The 22,279-nt window shown below is 38.6% G+C and overlaps 1 protein-coding gene across 3 annotated transcripts in view; it reads left to right on the top strand.

Annotated features, from left to right (window-relative positions):
• The window catches only part of edil3a (EGF-like repeats and discoidin I-like domains 3a), a 126,852-nt gene that overhangs the window by 44,911 nt on the left and 59,662 nt on the right, over window positions 1–22,279 (top strand). For all 3 annotated transcript variants that reach the window (XM_014414032.3, XM_014414033.3, XM_076890805.1), the window contains one exon: window positions 20,500–20,613. In XM_014414032.3, the coding sequence (XP_014269518.1) occupies window positions 20,500–20,613 (114 nt within the window). The remainder of the gene's footprint in view (window positions 1–20,499; window positions 20,614–22,279) is intronic.

Here is a 22,279-nt window from a genome sequence, read left to right on the forward strand (position 1 = left end):
GATCAATGTTATGTCATCGAGTTTGTCTCCAGCCTGAACTGTGAGCAATTGGCTATCATTCATGTCATAATTCAGTTATTGTTTCCTATTATGCCCTGGGGTGGTGGGAAACTGATTCGATACAGTCTGAATACACATTAAAGTCTGCCAATTTTACTCATGGACATCGTCTGAATGGCAGAGAGTCGTGAGAGAGACAGGAGGGAGACATTAATAAGCAAATCTGTTTCTGGGTAATTCCTGCAATTAAATTATAAAGCGACACGTATAATGACAGTTTAGCTGGCTTAATAATGGTAAGATACTGGCTTTAATGCACGATAAGCTGAAAGGTATATTGTGCACCTTCACAATTTGGAAAATGTATGAAACATTTCATTACTGGTGGACAGTTTTATCAGAAAGTTTGAGTTATTCACAGTTAATGTAGTGAAGGGGAAAAATGCAGTATTTGATACTGGGTTAGTTCACTGGTTAAGAGAAAAAAGGTTATTGATTCCAAACCTCCTGGTTAACCGGTGACTTATTATGTTGAGTTAGGTTTGCCCTCAACTAGTTCAAAGACATGCTCGATTAATTGTTAGGTGTGGATATGAGACTAAACGTTTGTCTGTGTCTCTGTGTTGACCCTCTGATCGACCGGTGACCCATCTAGGTTGTAGCCAGAGTCTTGACTATAAATTGAACTAGCAGTTAAGGAAAGATGAACAGATGGGAGATCCCCTAGTCACTAGTTTGGTAGATAGCTATAAAGCGATAATAAAATAAATTGATTGTATTACCTTTGCCTAAGCACAGGGGATATTTTAATAGTTTAGCAGAAGTTTTAATTTAAAGCTACTGTTAAGCTGACATATCGTATTAGTCTGCTGCTCCTGTTGATTACATATTAAAAAAAGGAAATTAATTATGGTAGGCTAAGTCATCCATTATTGTATGAAAATGTAGTTAACCTTTTAGTGCTTTCTTGCCGTTGTAGCTTTTCTCTTTGTGCGGTTATTCTGTTTGTGCCACACGGCTTCATAACGAGGTGATTATGTTGCAGTATTCAGTGTTATGCCCCCCACACTTCTTCTCGCAGCCACTGGGCTCAACAGTTTTTGTGGCAGAAACATTGCAGTGCAGGTAGCGTAAAGAGTGGGTGCTCTTTGGAAACTATTTCTACATGCTAAATGTTAGCAGTGACAGCTTTTATCACTTGTGACATTTGGTTTGTCCCATTTTGAAGCCTTGAGAAAAGCATTTTCACAGTCGTTGGCGTTTTGAAACTGGATGCGAGGATGAGGGGTCAATCTGCGCACTCATTGGTTCTAAGTCACAAGTCTGCAGCCAATGAGCATATCCTAGATAAGCCTCCTTTGTGGACTTCTAATGACTAAAATAAAGTAATGTTTTATTTATTATGACCAAAAATGGAAAAGAAATAGTTGCACAGAGGCAACTCCAAGTTTTTCAGACAAATTTGCTTTTTTATTTTAAATTACATTTCTTATTTTTAGAACTTAGATGTTTTCGACTCTTCCTGAGGTGATGAGATTTTCACATTCAGGTCAGATGTTCAAGTATCACTGCTGAAGGTGATGACAGCGTGCTGGCACACTAACTGTACAGTTAACACAAAGTTTGACAAGCTTGATTTCACTCAGCCACGTCATATGAAAGTAAAAGATAGAGTATTTTGTCTCTGGCCTGTCAAAGATGAGGTGAATTTTATTGTGATTGCATTAAGTTGGGTTTTAAAGCAATTCTTAGTCTGTCTCAATCTCGTCTGAAAGCCGTGGCTTTCCTTTGGTTAGTGTCATTGCTTTTATTATTATAGTCATTATCATCACAAAGTCATTCATCTTTCAGATAGTGTGGTGTCATGTCCCTGTGGTGACAGGAGAACAAATGCAGCCTTATTGGGCAAGTAGCCAAGCGCCGTAATGAGCTGTCACAGTGTGAAGATTGGGACTGATTGCCTCAGACGTCGTGAGGTTGCAGATCATTTTTAGAGCACACGTTCTCAGTCCGTCAAGGACAAATGTTGTATAAACTGTAGGCATTTTTATTCCTGCTCTAAGAAAGTTGTGAGAAAGTCATGCGTAACATACATGTTTTATCTTTAGTTTACTAAAACAATCATTTGATGTGATGCAGTGATGCCTGCTTTTGAAAAATCCAAAGTTAAAGGCAGTAGATAAAGTGCTTTTCAAGCAGAAATGTACTGAATAAAGACCCTGTTTAAAAAAGAAAGATAAAAGAATTAACAGAGTAATTGGGCTAAACTGTCTCTTAGATGGTAAGTGCTCTCTTTCTCATTCGATCTTCCTCCAATCTTTCATAGCCTGCAGGTCCTTTCAATAGTTGCCACCTCGTGCTCGTGGATCAATATGTTTCTTTGGCTTTCTTTCCTTTCTTTCTATAAGACACCAACAGATCCAGATTGATTGGTGGAAAAAATTGTGAAAAGCTTTAGTTATTTTTATTCAACCCCTTTATTTGTTCATGTATCGTATTCCTATAATCCTAGACCCGCCACCTCGCAAACCTCTTGCCACAAAATAATCAGCCACTGTTTATGGCTGTGGCCTGATGTAAAGCCGCAGGGAACCATTACTGTTAGTTAGTTCACCATGGGGCTGAACGAAGACTGACTTTCATCAGCACATGAAGAAAAAAAGAGACTCCATAACTCCCTCTGCATGGTATGTCTCGTAGCCCATTTATTGACCTGATTAGTGTATTTCGGAGCGAGTGAGGAGGCATCCGGAGATCATTACTTATTTGTTTGTTGTGTGATTCTTGTGTGTCTGTCCTCAGGGTCTCCACCTTTCCAGTTTGATTTTCCAAAAAGAAAAACGAAGATGTGACTTTTTCACCCTTGTCTGTTTTTTTGTGCTCAATTTACTGCCTAAGATAACAGCACTAAAACCCGAGGCAGCATGAATGAGTAAATGACAGTGGTTATTTGACTACAACAACAGCTTGTGCTTGTCAGCTACAGCACAGCACCCCTTCACCTTAGCAGCACTCCAGTTACCTGCCTTGGCATCGCGGGAGGTGAGCCTGTAACTGCACATCTACAGCATTTTGTGATGGCAGAGAGGGGAAAATAGAAAGCCTCCTGCAGAGAGCACTGAGAGAGTACAGTAAAGTGAGGCAGAGCAGGTCTGGTGGGCTCTCGCCAAGATTGAAGCAGCTGTTATCTCCTTCAAATTGTGAGGCTGCACTATTAAAGTGACTTCAGCAAACATCAGAATGACACACGAAGACTTTCTTAGCCTTTTGTGGCTGTGTTTAAATGATAAACACAACCTGAGCATCACACTCAGGATTAAACAACCAGCATAATGTTTTTTAAGAGATATTAGAATAAAAAGGATCAGCCAGCTGTGGCTCAGGAGGTAGAACAGGCTGTCTAATAATCAGGAGGTTAGCGGTTTGATCCCTGCCTCTTTAACTCTGCATGTCAAAGTTGCTAGATGCTCACACACATGTTTTATTCAAATAAAAGGAAACTTTTATTCAAGTTTCGAGCAAGCATCACATCATTAATAGATCTACATATGCTTGGGCTTTACACCTCATCAATAATGTTAACGCCGTCACTGCTGGGACTCCCGGGAGAGGTACGAGTGTCGAACACGTGGACTGTGCATATGTTTTTTGTCCACAGTGGATTTTATTTAATCAAATAGAAACACTTCTAACCAGCAAATAGGCCCATATTTCCAGCAAATGATGCTCAAAATTGTCTCTGCGTCCACAAAATCAGCTTCACAAAGTACAGTTGCTATTTTGTTTATCGCTCCAGGGGAAAGTCGGTCGCATGCAGAAATCCACTTACTGTCTTAGATCATATAAGCAGTATAGCTGAATTATGTTTAAGGGCAGATTTGCACTTCAAGTCTAAAAAAATAAGTGTTTTCAGGGCAGGCTTAGTTAAATGGATTATGATAGATTTAAGTGCAACTTAAGTCAGTGAAAAAGTTTGTTGAAAAAGTACTTTGTCCATAGAAAGTTCATCTGTTTTCAAAATAAACAGAGGCATGAATTTAGTCACAGTGCCTGAGGTCTGTACTTGTAGCTATAAATTGGTTTCGTCTTAACAGCCTCAGTGTTACAACATGCTTGAAATTTCACTGAAATTATGCTAATCTGCACTGCAGTTATTTTTATATGAATAAATTAGCATGACTAACTTGTAGCACCACTTTGTTTTTCTCACTAAAACTTGTATATGTGTTCAAAGGACGAAGGCAAGACATTTGTGACGCTTTATTCCAGTCTGCTTGTCAATATGCCAATAAAGTTAAGTTTTTCTGTCTTCCCAAATTCATCATTGTATCAAAGATCTCAAAAACAATGTGTCCTACCACTACAAAGTGGCCTCAGAACCACTGTGAACACCTCCAGCTTCGAGCTTCTCCTAGATTGCTGCGATACAGAGCTGTGTGGGAAACGCTGCCATTTCCTGACACCGTCTCAACATTACATTCAGTCTCACAGCCCACCCACTGCTCACAGTCTGTGGCTGGAAAGCTGCGTTTACAGGCTGAGATGAGTGTAGAGGATCCTGGGGGAAGGGTCTGTATGTCCAGCAGACATTCAAAGAAGTGACCACAAGCACAGAGCCAAACCGACAGACGCCGATGATCAGCAAAGAGCGTGCCTGTAGATCAAAATAAAAAGATTGCTCTGCCTGTGGGCCAGCAGTCGTTTTGTTTCGGCTTACTGCACATTTGGTCTTTTTTTTCCTTTAAGCATCAAACAGTAGAATTCCTCTTTACAGACTCCAATAACTGGTGTCAGTAAACCCAACATTGTGATGTCTTCTATGTTCTTTTTCTTCTGTGTGAATAAATACAGATGAACATCTAAAATGGTAGATTGTATGAAATTTGAAAGCAAAAGAGAATGTCTGTATCGTCCTACCTGTGTCCACTATATTGTTCTTGAGGGAGGGAAGCAATCAGTAAAGGAAAAATAAACCAAAGAATAAAATACATTTTTTATGTTAGCATGCCATACACAAGTAGTGCGTGTGTTTAGCGGCATAAATGTGTTTTACATAATCCCATTGTGGCATCAGCTTTACTTTTAGAGTTTAAAAGGCAAATACCTAGAATCAAACTCATTGCATGGGGTTATAAGGACTTGGTTTAAGGCTTGGGTAGTTTTATTTTTAGGTTATTGTTAGCATCAGGGAACTGCTTATGGATAGGCTAAGTCTCCAGAATATGACTGTAAGTTAGTGTAATGTCCTGAAATGATGGAACCATGAGAGTGTGTGTGTTTGTGTGTGTGTTGCCTGTAGCAGACTAGCTGTCTTGGACTTGCTGAGTGTGACAGTGGCTTCTTCAGAGTGGCTGACGGGCTCCTGGTGAATAAGCCACTCATGGGGTTTCTGTGTAAATGGCGTACTAGAAGCAGATGTGTGTCATTTTTGTAATATAACCAACACTAGCTTACTTGACAGATGTGTGATTATTTCCACTGTTCAGATAAGGCATTCGTCTCCTGCTTTATGAAGTTACACTTGGCATGTGAGGAGGCTTCGGTCAAATCCAGAGTTGGTGGAAACTCACCCAGTTTGAGTAGTGTGTGTGTTACTGACAGTTTTTATTTGCTTTCTGGTTCCAAATAACAATTTGGAAAAAAGCTGTAGGAATAATAACTGAGAGGATTCATAGGTTAATAAGAATTTACATGTGTACATTTGTTTCAATGTTTCAGTTTTTCAACCTCTACCTTTACAACAGCATTTGTGAGTTTACATTTTTCTGTCATTTTGTATTGGTGCTATTCCAGCTTTTACAATAAATAAATACACACATTCTCTTCCATTACTGTTTTTGGGCTACAGTGTGAGTATTGTAACTCAACAGTAATATTCCACAATGGTGCACCATGATTGAGCAATTGGTGGTTGTTACGTACGACAGATTTGCTTCCAAGCCCTACGCACAGGGTTTGGTTGAAAAGATTGAGACATTTAGAAAAGAAAAAGGTCTTTACTCTGTGAAATGAAAATGAAATGAGTCGATGTCTGAGCTAACCGTGGGCTCTCTAAAGGAATCACTCCCTGTATGGGTTTTTCCAGTTAATCTAGTCTATAGATAGTCTGTGGGAGCTGCACAGTTCATTACATGTGTGTAAAACCAAAACCCATCTGTGTCTTCATCGCCGTAATAACAGTAACACCAGTGATAGTGACAAAACTACTCCCCTTCATTTGTATTTTGCAGGACATTGAACATGAGTAGGGCATCGTTTTATGTGATGCAACCGTCTTTACATACACATTAATGCTTTTGTAGTAGAAGCTATTTTCACCATTCTTTGGGTAACTCCTGACGTTGCATCTAATTTAAGTCTCAGTTTTATAACGTTACTTTGTTGAAGGTTAATACCATTTGTGTCTCCCTTTGGTTTCCCTCAAGGGTCCTCTGTTTGTAAAGAACATGTAGGTGAGTGGGAAGATAGTTTTGCTACACAAGAGCAGTGATTCTCAGAAACTGGTTGAATGAATTTCTTGTATACCTGCGCCCAGAAATCAATATGTATTGACTATGTTTTGACTGCCAAAGCCTTTTGTTTGTATGACTTGATTTTATTTTATTGTCTTTTTCTCCTTATAGTATAAGTGAGTGATTCTTTGGGGACTTTTCATTGTTAGTGGACTGAATCCTCAATAAGTATTAGACAGACAGGCAGATCGTAGACAGGTCAAGTCATAAAGTGGAACACATGTAACACACTTTGCAGTTTTGTAAACTATACTCTAATAAGAGCCAACAAAAAACAAGCACAAAAAATGTATATACTTTTCTGGTTGGCTTTTATTGAGTCTATACTTTGTGTGTGTGTGTTGTGGGTGTGTGTCGGCATGATTTCACAAAGAGGGAAACCCGGCCAAAGATGAGCCTTGTACTTCAAATGTCTATTTCCTTGGGTATCCTGCTGTCTCTGTCTCTTCATTCCTGGAGGAGCTGACCCTATCTCGCCTCTGTCAGAGGGCAGTTTGGATAACAAGCTGGGGAAACAAGCTAGAATCAAGGTGTTTAGGAGCGCTTTTTCTGTGCCTCTGACACCAGTATTTTACTTAGCCTTTAAGGTGGAGTTGCCTGCGTGGTAGATCAAACTGACAGATGTTTTTCCTCAGGTTTATTGAATACATAGAATAGCGCTAGACGCTAGATATTTTTGGCCCCTGATCCTTGTTATGTTTTATGGACATTTTATACTATACATATTTAGCACCATGGCCTGAAATCATATAATTGTGATACCTCACCTCGCCCACATGTCTTCAGTGAGCAATCACTTCTGCAGATCCTTTGAAATTAAAATGCCTGTAGAAATATATTTTGAGTAAAATGACCTGTCCTTGTTAGCAAGCTGGTGCTTTGCCAGCAAAATTACAGCACAGCATAACATTGCTGTTAAAACAAAATATAACTGCACAGAATGCCTTGAGGAAGGTGAAGCTTTGTAAAATGGTCAGACTAGTGGCCTGAAGTGCAGTGCTGTAAGAGAAACATAACCTTCTAGTGTTTCCTGTCACTTTGGCAGTTCTTTATGTCACTTTTTACAAGCATTACTCACAAAGTAAAAAAAAAAATAAAAAATTGGTATTTGAATCAGTACAGACAGTACAAAAACAAACTGTGCATTAAATAAAACTGAAGTTACAACTTAACAAAACATAGTAAATACATAAAAAGCTGAAGAATCTACAAAATCTGCCGACCATCAGGGGCATCCACACAAGACGCGATGCACAGTGACGTTCTTCAACTTCATGTGACAACAGGGGAAATACCTGCTGGCGATGTGAAGCTGGCAGGTCCCGAGTTAAACTTTTCTCAACGTGCAGATGAATAACTGAAGCGACTACCAATGAGTGGAAAGGATGCTGCTGATTGATATAAGACAAGGTGGTAAATACATCAGAGGGTTACCAGGGTAACTGAAGCCCGGAAGATCTGCTGGTGACCTACAGTTGGTTACATCTCCTTTAACAGTACTGATAGAGCATTTCACTGCTTTGAAAGCTCAGGATGGGTTTGTCAGGGCCTGTATTTTCTTAACTTAGTGCATTGAGATTAAATGAGAAAATGTGAAGAAGGAAACAAAACTACGAAAAAAAACAGCCTTGGAAATGTGATCTGTGGATGTTATGAAAAGAAACAGGTGAAAAATAATGAGATGAGTAAAGCTGCAAAGGTGTTTGGGCATTTCTATTTTCTTTGTTTGCAGCGCTGTGCACGCATTCACCTGGTTTATCGTTTCTGCAGAGGAGTTGTTAGTGAACGAGCTGTTACCAGGGCCTAATTGTGTGAGGCCCCATCAGTCAGTTGAGCTGCGTTGGCGCCTCCTGGCCTCTGCAGTAAAGATGGGCCATGTTGGCGGTTGGCCAAAGCATAAATAGAGATGCAATTCCAAATCCCAGATGGTGAAAATAGTCAGACTCCATTCTACCCAGGGCTTTTGGCTGCCAGTGCCAGCCCAAACAAAACACTGATAAATGTTGTGCTTGACTAGAGCTGCATTATTTCAGGATGGTCAGTGTGGGCCAAATCAGTGTCAGTGTTATTTTCCTGCAGGTGGAGTTCATTCAGTGTGACACATAAAAGATATTACATTCATGGTCATGAGAATGTGGAGCATTTAAACCATAACATGGTGATATCGTGATGTATTTCTTTTTGATGATGTTAAATGAATAAATGACAGTGGTAATGTTTTTTTTAGTAAAGCAATCATGGTTGTGTTAGAGACATAATTATGTCAGAAAAGGGTCAAAATTCAAATAAGTCAAAAATATTAGTGTCAAATTTCTCTCTGCTGAAAGCACTTATTCACAAAGCTGGAAGTGCCTTTCACTGTTTTATAAATGCTTTCATTTCACCCAGGTAGATGTTGGTCATTCACTGGACTTTTTTCTATTTGACAATGTAAAAAACAAACAAAGAATAATTAAGTAAGAAAATCAGTAAGTTAAAAAAATCACTGTTATAACAGTATTATATCCAAGGTCCTCAGTTCATTAATTCTGCTTCTTCTACCAATTGTTTTCCTTAGAGAGTGGCGCAACATTTAGAACAGGCATGATTCCCAGATGAGTTTGGTAATCATCTAAAATTTTTCTTGGCATGTTTTATTTTTCAAATATCACAATAACTAATAACTGAGAAATTTGCCAGAAACAGTCATGTTTCCATTAAAATAATAGTTTGGCATATGATGATGATGATGATGATAATAATCCATGATTAATCTTAAAACAAAAAGCAAAGAAAATAAGAAATGTGTATTTGCATTAAAGGAGCCAAGTGGGGTAATGACAATAGTAATAACACCACCAGCGTACAGGGAGGGTACATGGGATATAGGATGCTGTGCCACTACCACAAGGAAAATTGGACTTGCACCAAGAAATTGTTGTCGTGTAGGACAGCAGAATGGACCTGACATTTGAAAAAGAAGGCCGACCAAATTTTAGATAGCGACAGAAATGGTTCAAATATAGTTTTAATATCTGCAGTGAGATAAAAAGTTGGGTAATACAATGCTGCTGAATTCTTTGAAAGCAGCAAATAAGAGATACATTTTGACCTTGAATCAGCTTATTCAGCAAAGAGGAAGAAATTACTTTTTCATTTCTGAACACTTTTTAGTTAGATATATTTAAAAAATCCAAGATGTGCTAAATGCGACTATGCAAAGCTAAATTTGTCAGTTAATGGGGAATATATATGCTCAAAGCCTCGGGATGTCTAGTATCTCAATGAGCCAAAGAGCCTCAATGCACTAATAATTTTATGGCCATGGCCTTACTCGGTTTGTGCTGTCAATTCTTATATTCTGGGTGAGATGGCTTATACATGTGTGCACTGTAGGAATATGAAAATTTGCAATTTTCTATTACAAAAAGAGAAATCCTGTTTTAGTGGCTTAACACTTTGTTTTCCTCACCTTCATAGCAACAGTGCTCACAAGCACTGTCAGGAGAGGGGCAGCCAATTAAAAATACAGATAGGGAGCTCAAAGGGAGAGGAGTTGTTTTAGGCAGGATGAACTGAGTGGCAGTTGGTAATCACTCAAAGCTACTCCAGTGGAGCTGGAAATCAGCACAGTAATTTGTCTTTATATCTTAAAGAATTGAGGTTGTCAGTGATGTTAAAAAGAGGGTTTGGCTAACGGACATTGTCATTGACCATCGTTGTTCACTGACTGTCAGATGTGACAGCCATTACTAAAGAAACTGAAAAATTGCTTCACCACAGTCAGCAAGCCTGTGTCAGGATGTGAATTGTTGTTTTCATTCAGTATAAGTTGTTCGCCCTCACCTTGGTTAGTCTTACCTCTGTTTTCTTCTGCACCTTTTGTCTATCTGGTTATTACATCCTTGTGTCCAGTCAGTCACTCATTCACCCCAGGGCCCCAACTTCAACTTTACTGTGAGGTTGTCCTGTTTGACAAGCTTTTCAATATTGTTCTGTCTTTTTTCCCCTAGTGTGATTTTTTTGTCTGTGACATTCGGTCAGTTTGTAGACTTCCCCTTCTGCCTGCTCCCCATCTGGATTGTTTGTCTTGCTGCCTGTGCTCCTGTGAATTGTTACCGCTGGTTATGATTTTTGATTTTTTAAGCACATTCTGTGTTGTTGTACTAGCTTACGTATCACTTTAGGTTTAGAAATACACTGTGGACAAAAGGACTGGGCACCCACCGGAGCTTGGATAACCCATGATTCTAAACTCATAGCCAATAATATAGAGTTGATGTTGGACAAGAGAGCCTAGCTCACAGTCTCATTACTAGCCAAGTTCTACACCAAACTCATCCAACCACACTTTTATGTACTTTGCTTTGCGCACTGGGGCACAGTCATGCTCAAACAGAAAAGGGCTTTCCCCAAACTGTTCCCACAAAGTTGAAAGCATGAGATTGTCCAAAATGCTGTGGTAAGCTGAAGAATTAAGATTTCCTTTCACTGGAACTAAGGGGCTCCAGGCCAATCTTAGAAAAACATCCCAATAGGATTATCTCTAATACACCAAATGTTACAATCTGCACAATGCAGTCAGGCAAATAATGTTTCCCTGGCATTCACCAAACCCAGACTTGTCTTTTAGACTGATGGATAGAGAAACATGAATTGTCACTCCACTGGTCCAGAGTCCACCGGTGGCTTTACACCAGACCATCTGAGATAAGGTGATGTACGGCTCAAAAACAGCCATGGAAAACTACACAACAAAGCTCCCAGCTGATGTTAATCCCAAAGGAGGTTCGGAACTCTGCACTTATTGAGTCAGCAGAGCATTAACCACTTTCATCAACATTTCCTCTCACCATTTGGTGAACGTCATCTGTAACTTTATGTGGTCTGACACTGCGTGGTTGAGTTACAGTCGTTCTTAAATGTTTCCACTTTGCAATAATGCCACACGCTGCCTTTATTTATGTATTAATTTATATTTTTCATGGAGAGAAATTGGCTGTTGTTTTATTGATTTTGAAGAAATCAATAATACATGAAACTGAGTATGAGTAGTCCAGTTAGGTAGATATCACCAGTTCCCACTTCATTTTTATTTGTTCTGTATTAAGAGCTTTTGTAGTATTTTTGTGACCTTGTAAGTAGATATAAGAGCAGAAAGTAGCCTTGTAAGAGTACATGTCTCTTCTGATTTTCCCTCTTTGCCCATCATCTCCTTTTACCTTTTCCGTTCATGTCATTTAAGCATTCTAGCAAGTGTACCTGAGTAACATTAAGGAGCTTGTGGATCACACTCTTTTGTTCCAAATTTCATCAGTATTCCCTTCACACATCTGCTGTGGAGGCTCCATCTGTAAGCTTAAAATGACACTTAAGGCCTTACTCTGAGTGTCATTCTTCCTCCAGGCTGAGGGCTCTTCACATTCTGCACATCCCAGTTTCGGCAGAGCCCCCCAGTCTGCATATCTTCAAAATGATGAGTGTTTTGCTTCTCAGATACTTAAACCTCTGCAGTGCATCCTAAGACACCTTTTCCAGGGCTTCTGGAGTGCTGCTGTGAATAACTTCTCAGTAGGCTAATCCCACTTCAAAAAGCATGTCCTTGGAATACACTATTCTTAATCCTGCATTCACAGCTTCATGCATCATCATCTCCCCTGACACACGCCACATGTGCACCACTGTGAAAACAAGCTGGGATGAGATGAGAAGTTTTTTAGTCATCAATAAAACCGGTATGCTGCTGAGAATCGAATAACAGCATCTTAACTATATTACTGCGACTACACGTTTCACAGACGCATCGGATGAAGTTTCTCTTTTAACTGGTTGACTGACTTCATCAGACCCTTAATAGAAATTCTGCCTTTTGTGGTGATAGTCACTTCACATGACTAAGGAAAGGATAGACTGACAGCACAGACTGACAGTGGAGACAGGCACTTCCTTGTTCTGTCTTCTATCGCTGACTCAACTTGGAAAGACAGGGCTTGTCTTTGCTTCATGTAGCATAGACTAGACACATTTCACCGGACTGGGACTTTGCAAACCCAACATCCAAAGATGACGGTCCATATACAAAGATGCATTTCTGGAGACCTGTTGGCACAAAAGGATTATAGAAGTTTCCACCAAAAAATCCACAAAAAGAAAAAGTTCTACATAACTACTGTATTTACAATATGTGCATACATGTATAATGTTTCTGAGTATATGCTAAAGCTTATTTAATCAAGACCTCTAGGTTGAAATGCAGGCAGAAAAATAATATCATGCATTTAGATTTTATAATTGGCATAACAACTAAGCCTTAAATCTGCACTTAAAGCTCAATGGGTGGTGTATTTTTTCCACTGAGATATGAGCAGATGCATAACATTCAAACAACCGTGTGGGAGATGGGATACATGTATTTTCACAAAAGAAGTAAGCAAGACCATTGCATGATTGCAAGAGCAGCATGAGATATGTTGTTCTTATCAAAACTGAAGTAGTGCCGTGCCTCTAGCTTGACCTGCGCCGTATATAATATCACATAAACTACCTTTGCCACTGAATGATAACATAATCTACTGTTGCTGCTGTATGTTCTTTAGTTGAAAGAACTGAAAACTATAAATAATCATCATCAGACATGAAATTCTTGTTCTTGTAACTTCCTCACTGGTACATAGCCCATTAACTAAAGACATTAGTATTTTACCACACTGGTTATATGCTTGTTTTTTGGGGGGTTTCTACGTTTTTTTCACCCATCGATTGCAATCTATTTTCAGTATCAGATCAAACATTTACAGCACCGCTATGAATCACAAGATATCAGTACCAGCCTGTCCCAGAGGAACTCTAACCACTATTACGAATAGCATGATTACTTCCAAGAAAGTGTGGGTGTCCAAGGTCAGGGGTTAATTATGTGGCAGGCATAAACAACCGGTGATCCACTTAATTGCTGTCGATCACGGACCATAGAGGTCAGACCACTGCTCCATTCTTGCCTAGAGGATCAGCTTGCTTACCAAATACTTTTGCATTTGCTGGCTCAGTAACACAAAACAGATAAGATGAGATGAATCTTCCCCAGGGGAAATTTTTCATGTAAGCTAAATTACCGTATGTCCAGATGCAAAGATGTAACACTGTGAAACAACTCCTTATGAAAACAAAGTCTTGACTAACCTCCAGTTCTGTGGCTTACAGTGCCTTGGCAGGGGTATAAAAGAAGGCTTTACCCAGTCTTGCCCAACATCTGACTGTAATTTAATGAAGGACGTGGGTGTGATGTAGGGGCAATACTACTGGGACATTACCTTTCATTCAGCTAATTAAGTTAGGGGGCTTAACAAGTTAGAGAGGATTAAAGGCTTTTAGCAGCCGTTTATTTCAATCATTTATGTGATTTAAGTTGTTGTTTGGGCTGTTTGGACATACTGATGCCATAGCCTCTAGATACAGTCCAATGGAAACTAGAAGCATATTTAAATATGATTCTGCTGTGCAAATTAAGCTTCCATAGACCGTATTAAAGAAAACACCAGACCATGGGTGGTGAATAGTGCTTTAGAAATCCTAATTTTCAAGATGTGACCCATTAAATACACTTGAAAGCAGAGTTGTTGGTCTGTTTAGTTATGGTGAATGGCTGTACTAGGGGTAGATGAAGAGTCCAGTGGAGCCCAGAGTTTGGGTGAACCGTCTTTATACAGGCCTGATCCTGCTCCCTGGACACATCATAGTCAGTTTAATACTTGGAGCCAGTCTTATTTCCTGACACACAGGACTACTCATTGCTCTCCATATTGTCTGGCTTTTTTTTTTCAGGGAGCAAGATGTTCCAGTGAATTGACAAGAGCATGATGATGGTATGGCCAAAGGCTAAGGAATTTTATTAAAAAATTGTATTTTATCTTTTGGAGATGTGATAATGATGAAATTTTGACAAATCAGAAATATCAAATTTAAAGAGACACAAATGAATAAATTATGATAAATTACCAGGGAGTACCATTCAATAGAGTCTTAGCTGAATCAGTCTTGTGCAGGCTCTATAGAAACATTACACGCTTCATTGGTCTGGCTGGACAGTCATTATACAGGTTCACATTTAATTGCCTAAAAATAGAAAACAATTAATGACATCGTTAAATGTCAGCTGGGATTGGTTCCAGGCCCCTACAATACAGATCTCAATGAGAAAATGGGATGGATGGATTCTTTTATTTTTTTCAATCCAATTGAAATTTAAGTTAATTCTACTCATGCTAGTTTGCTAAATTGTTCTGATTACAAAATTCAGGCCTTAATGAAACATGTAGAATGGTGGATTTTGGCTAACTGTGAGTGACAAACCACCACGTGACTCTGTTCAATTCATGTAAATCAAGTTTATTTATTGGCACCTTATTTATTTATTTTATCGCTTCCTGTTTTGCTTTCATAATAATCTTTTTTCTCGCCATCTCGATCCCTACCTTTTCCTCTCTTCTCCAGTTTCTACCAGTTGGATTAACTGCATCCCCCAAAGTAATCCCCTTTCTCCCAACTGATTTACTGGCAAGTCTCACTTTCCCCACGCTAATCTCCTAGGAGCTGATGGCCTTTCATAAAAGGAAAGCAAATCGCAAAGATGGACTAGCTGTGTTTTCCTCTCTCTGTGGATTGTTGTGCTCTAGGCTATTTGAGTGGCCGAGCCATTTGGCTTACCTCTATAATTGAACCTACTGGTGGCAACAAGCTATGTACTTGTAGCAACAGCATCACATTTCTAAGTGGTGTGATTGCAGTTGTGAAATAACCGTGAATGTGGATTGTGCCTGTGTGCACACTGAACTTTGCAAAGTATGCTGTTCAAGACCTTGTGGGCTGCAAGGAAGCAACATTTGTGCTATATATTTTGAGTTTTTCATAAAATTTTAATTTTTTTATTAGATCCAGAATCAGTCAATTCAGCATTCAGTTAATGCAGTGATTATACAGAAAAGTAGCTTTTCTGTAACTGGTAATAGAGACTGAACTTTTAAAAGGAGACAGCATTTGGTAGAAAAAAAAAACTGATAAAGAGATGAAAACAGATGAACGTGCAAAATTTAGATATTTTGGGTGGTTATGGTGTGATAAGAAATGACATCAAACAGAATCCCTTATGTAGTGAGCGAAAGGCTGAATGGCGAATGGAGACATGGGAAGAGGCCCGCTGAATAACCTGGATGAAGCGGGGATGGGAAGGAGGAGGGATACATGACAGACAGCATGAGAGACAAAGTGACAGTGACAGACAATTCATTTAAAGAACAGAGGCTGGAGATTTGATTGGCTCACAGAACACAGACAGATCGGTCACTGGATGAGACTACCAATGTCAAACTTTCAAAATGAATGGATTTGACAGCAAGTGAAAACCAATGACAAAAAAGCAGAGCAGCGAATAGAGCTTATAGCGCCATTAACACCCCCCCCCCCCAAAAAAAACAAAAAAAAACAAAACAAACAAAAACAAAAACAAAAAAAACCCTTTAGTTTAATGTGATATGAAAGGGGTAACTGTTTCCTCAGTGGGTAATAATCATAATCATGATAATCATAAGTTTTTGTGTTTTTGTAATTGTCAAGACTGCCTAAAATTGCTGTTTTTTTGAATATCTTCATTTAAACAAATAAAAGCTGACTTGCTTTTGGAGGTTTTGAAGATTGATAATTGTAATGTGATTATACAACCCGAGTTACTACAGTTTAAATAAAACATATTCCATTTTCACTTCATTTACCTTCTCTAACCAATGTTTCATTCTGACAAGCATGTTTTTGCTCATGTTTTGCTAATAATGTGTTGTCAGGGTGAGAGTGGTTTCATGTAAAGCTTGACGAATCTGTTTTTGACTATCCAGATATTCCTTTGTTGGTTTGGCATGTGTTTTTCACTCGTGAGATGTGGATATTCGTTTTTCCAAAATGTGGAAATAATTACCATCTCAGCTTGGGCGAATGACATCCCTCTCGCTCACAGCAGTGATCTTCACACTTCAGTTCACCTCATTGCTGCCAACTTAGCGACTTTGATGCTAAATTTATCAGCTTTTCATGCCCTTTTACATACTTTTTTTTGTTGTTTAGTTTTATGCGCACAAAAAAATAGTCGCCACTACAGCTCTCGGAGACCAATGTGTTGCTCTTCTGCCACAAGCACACCTCATTCTTCTGATCTGATCTGTTGAAGAAATTGCAGAGAAGCAAGTAGCAGGGCCTGTTTGTGTTGCTCCCCTACTGCCATAATCAGACTGTCCTATACTACGCTTATCAAAGCACAGTTAAAAACAAACACAAATCAGCTACTGTGAAGCACAATAACACCTAATTACTGTACTGTTTGTATCTGATTGTAGCAAGCAATTTGGAGGTTAAAACACAGACATTCAAAGGTTTAGGCTATCTAACCTTGAACAACATTTATGCAAGTACTACAAAATAAATCAGATATTTTTTGTTGTTCAAAGTGATTTCTTATTTAAAGTGGACCAATTATGAACATATTTCAGCTGGAACAGGCTCCCAGCTCGCCCCACAACCCTAAGATGGATAAGTTGTTGAGAAAACAGACCTCATTACTCTGCCCCTTCTTCTCTTACTAAGTGTATTTTTTGTGATTGCAAAAGTGTCATGAAGTTGTTATTGTCTCTTTGGTTGTTTTTGCTTTTTTCCTGTTCAGATTGTAACCCAGGCTCTGACTTAGCATTCAGTACATCTCTTCAGTCGTCTCACAGTTGAAGACTCTAGTGCATTCACCCTAGTGGACAATGAAAAAGATGTAATCATGATGTAATTTTGGAGGAATGGGACCGTGCAGCAACTGAAAACTGAAGTTTTAATGGCTTTGTATTAAAATGGCTCTTTTTTTTTTTGTGAAGCAGCGAAAAACAGCCAAGCATAGACGTGCACAGACGATCACAAACTGCCTCTGTAATGATTAAAAACTAAAAAGATACTTGCCACAAAATTGTCATGTGGCTGCCAGAGATGGAGCTGACAGGCTAGGACTGTAACACATTGAAACATATTCAGTGTATTTTACAATATAATCAAATATAAGTAAGCCATGCTGTTTAGATTTGACTACATATGGTTCAGCAATTCTGTGTGTTGTTGTAGTCTGTTCTTCAAGATGAGGATTTGTGCTCCAACTGTGAAAATGTCCGCTTATTGTTGTCCTCTGTAAAGCACACGCTGGCTAAGTATTTATATAAGACTGATGCATTGAACTCTACAGGTTAGGTTACATTGCATTTGAAATATCTGTATTTTGGTTCACAGCACAGTTGATTTATCATCGACTGCATTACACAGAAATGGCTGTACAGGCAGCCAATTGACAAATAGCAGAGCTTCAGTAACATTATCTCTATCTGAAGTGAGATAACTGTTACATTACAGCTGTCTAAAAATAAATTTAAAAAAGGAACACAATGTGAGATTGTGCTGAAGATTATATCTAATTTTAAATGTCCGAAAGAAGACCGACACACAGGCAAACGTCCTGCATACCAGATAAAGGAAAACAGTGTTTGTTACGGTGTGTTTCAAGTTTAATCTGCAAAACTTTATTATGTTTTAGGAAATGCTTTACCGCTCAGTTTCATCAAAATATAATTTTACCCAAATACAGTTGTCTTGCAGTTTGCCTATAAATTACTGAGCAATAACAAAACATTTCTCACATCTTTCTCTCTGTACGTCTGTTATTTCACTCCGTTTGTTTATTTGTTCTGCTCGACTGCAGATTAAAGACGTTCCTGCTTCTAGTCACACCACCACATTGACCAATATGCATGAAGACCTGACTATATTCCTCCTGAGCGTCCAACATTCCCCCTGAAAAAAAAAGATGTATTTTGAGATAATAAAAGTGACTCGCGCTATTGTGTACGCTACAGATAAAATCTTAAAGCGATGAAGCACCATAACAGACTTACTTTAATCATGTTTCACTTTCTTAAGCTTCCTAAATCTCAAGCCTAGTTACACATTCATGAAGCCAAAATGTACTTATAACTCGCAGACAGCCCAGGGTAGGTGTTAGAGGAGTCTTGTAGCAGCCATAGGCAAGTTTGGAAGTCAAATCATTAGAAATTTGTTAAAAATTGTTCAAAAGTTCACCACTTTTCCTCTCGCTGCTTCAAAATCATCCCTGTAATTTCTTGCTGTTAACTCTACCTGTAACAGAACAGAGTGCAAATGGGGTGTAATGGGTGGGGTTGGAGTTGTGTCACCTTCGATAACCAGTTTGATGAATCAGTCAGAGAAAATCTGTTTCGCAGCGCAATTACAGAGCAAAGGTGATAACGCATTCTGCTCTCCTGTATCTGTGATACTTGAATGAAGAGACAGAGGATAACAAGCACGCTGGAAAAAGCTTCTGACAGTGGGGCAAAATTGTGTGTCATCACCGTCTTCCACTTTAGTGTAGGTATTTTATAGCACCATAGATATACAGGAGTTCAGCTGCAGTTATTCTGACTTAGAAAAATAACATTGTTAAATGTGATAAATTTGATGCTTTCTAAGTGGACGTTTGTCTGTAAAGCAGTGGCCCACACAAGTCTCCCCTCTCGCTGAACTTTTGATATTGTAAGACAACGACAACAATTTTTTTTCCTAAAAGAATTTTTTTTTTTTTTGCATATATGGAAATATTAGTTATTCAATTAAATTCAGACGACTCCTCGAGTTATTGAGTAATGCATTAAGGATGGTCTGAATCCACCATTGGAATAAAGAAAATAATGTAAACAAGTTAACAAGTTTCTATTGATTTATTATTTTTCTAGTACATTCAGCATTTATATTTAGTTCAAATTCAGCAATTCAAAGTTATTTTATTGGCATGGCAGTTTTTAAATAAACACATATAATTAATATATAATTCTATGCATACTGTATGTGTATGTGTGGAAGATGTACCTTGTCCTTCTCCTTTGAAATGTCTATTTGAATTTGGAATTGGTTAAAGGAAGTGTTCCTTACCTCACTAAATTTTTTACACTTCAGGAGGAAAATACATCTCTGTTTCTGTTTCAACCTTACCTATCAAACAGTAATCATATGTCGGGCTTTCTTTATGTTGCCATGCCTTGTTGTGTCTTTCTCGTTTGATTGCCAGTTTGTTTTCACCGAGCTTATACTGGCTTAGGATCTGTCTCTGCTTTCTGTCTCTGATGGTAAGGAGATATTCTTCCAATTCATAGTCTTTGTTTAGCACTAAATAAAACATGTGAGTCTGCATTGGGTTTTAGTTTCTTCTTTCCAGTGTTTCAGATAGCTATCTTCGCGTTGTTTTGATTTGGTTCACTCTGATTGGTGTTTGGAAAGCAGTGTTGTGAGACTGATCAGCGTGTGTTTGAGAGGAGGCAGCGTAGTATCAACACTAGCTGACACATGGGACTCTTTTCTGGGATCATCTCTTGGGTTTGGAGGGCTTTGCATTGGATGGTGTCTTGGGGCCTGGATTTAAGATGATTAAAAAATGTGAGTGCTCTCGTTTGAATGTTAATTGTCAGTGAATATCTGCCTAATTCTGCTTGACAGACATTTGCTGGTGTGTTGCTGTGTGTGTGTAAAGCATATATAGAGAATTCTGCATGTAGAGATTTCAAAGAGTGTTTATCTCAGTAGGTATAGCTCTGATGAATAAACCCCATACTTTGCTAACCTAAGTAGGCTTTTTGCAAACTACCCAAATGATGTGGTATGTTCTGAAAAATACTACAAAGAAAGTAAACTGTCAAGAAGTGGATTATATTCTAGCAAAAATAATCTTCCTCTGAGTTTTTGAGTTATTAGTTCCAAGAAACCTGTGTCTTTGTGTGAGCTTCCATGTGCACACAGAATTGAGAAACACGCAGAGAAAATTCAATATGTGCTCCCTACCAATCCATTTTAATGAAGATGAAGTCTTTGTAATTGCCCACGTCTGCTTCATATAAATGAATGCACTCTCTTTTTTTCTTGCCTCTTCCAGATATTAACGAATGCGAAAGGGACCCGTGTAAGAATGGGGGCATTTGCACAGATCTGGTTGCCAACTATTCCTGTGAATGTCCAGGAGAATACATGGGGAGGAACTGTCAATACAGTAAGTACTCCTGTTTCTTTTTTTGGCAGTGTTTACCTTCTAACTCTTACAACATACCATTGATTCGAACAGCACACCTGATGCTGCAGGTAATTGCACTGCTGGTAGTATTACCGACACAAAGTGATCGATCAGAGAAAAGGGGGGCTGGTAATTCTCATAAAGAGCGTCTGTCTTCTGCTTTAGTGCTTGGTGCACCTCCCTTTGATGATAGATTTTCAATGATATGCAAGTTTATCAGGAAAATCCCCACATGGAAAAAGCAGATTTAGTGAGTCACAGCTGGAAGACCTTGGGCTCTATGAATAAGTACACTTGGGAGAGTTTTGAAGTACAGTTTGAAGTATCATCCTTATCATCAGTTCAGAGTAAGATTTGAACATTTTCACCTAAATGTAAATAGCAGCTTTATGCAAATGTGACATTGATGTTGTTGTGCGTTTTAAAAAATGTAACACTTTCTCTGAATAAGACATCATTAAGACATTATAAGATATTGTAATGCATAACAATTAATTATTATAAGCACTAAAAATAATGTATTTCAATTCCAGTATTCAAATGCTTGCCTTCAAACTAAAATAACTGAACTACATGACACATTATAACTACTATGACTTAACCGTTTATAAAGTCACAAAGAGATCCATCCCTACAAACCAGCATTCTTATAAATACCCAATTCTGGTGTTAATATAAAGTGAGATTCTTATGCAAAGTGACTGGAGGAGGTTATTATTGGCAAAGCTATGACACTAACACATTCTCAGCTATATTCTTTGCTGCTTAGTGTTAGACACAAAGAATCAGATGACTACCAAAACCTTATCAAGTGTTTATTTTCCAAAACACACAGTTCCAACACAGAAAACGGCACCGTCACAGTAAACACAGCTGCCAGTGGTACAAGTGGGAGGTATTATTGAGTATTCTCCCAGGACAAGTTTGAATGTGAAACAGAAAGTGAGGCTGATGTTGTGAGTGAGTATGTGAGCTCAGCCAGCTTTTATTGGGCAAATAAAAGCTAAAGTGAAAATGATCAGTATTATTAGCATCGCCAGAAGAAAAGAAAATGCATTTTAAGGCTTTAGTGATGAAAGACTGCAAATTTTGTGCGTAGCTATCAAATGTTTACTGATGCCATATAAGTGCCTGAGACTTGATGCCTTTTGGTCTTGTGTTGGGGAGAATATGGTGCTGCCTAATGTAAGGTCAAATTGGCTCATGCTGGCTCATGCAGAGTCATTTGGGATGCTGGCTGCACAGAAAAACATGCATTTCATGTTGCTGGTTACAAAAACACAGAAACCTAAACCTGAACATAAAGGGTCTTGGAAATGTTTCATATGTTCTACAAAAGGCCTAACAGAAAATTGTTTCTGGGCTCTTATTGAAAGGAATCAGTTGGGTGTGAGGGTTAGATTTCAGGTGAAGAGGATTAATAACTGTAGGAGCCACCCTGTGAACAGTATGCTTTCTGAGCACCATTAAATGTAAAGAACCATACAGTTAGACTCATAAGTATTTGGATAATGGCACCATTCTTTTTATTTTGTCTGTGTACATCACCACAGTGCATTTTAATTACACAACCAAGATTTGACTGAAGTGACCACTTAAAGTTTTTTCAGCAAGTATTGCATTGCTTGTTTAGGAAAATATATAT

The sequence above is a fragment of the Maylandia zebra genome, linkage group LG12 (genome assembly GCF_041146795.1).
Source record: "Maylandia zebra isolate NMK-2024a linkage group LG12, Mzebra_GT3a, whole genome shotgun sequence".
Taxonomy (NCBI): Eukaryota; Metazoa; Chordata; class Actinopteri; order Cichliformes; family Cichlidae; genus Maylandia; species Maylandia zebra.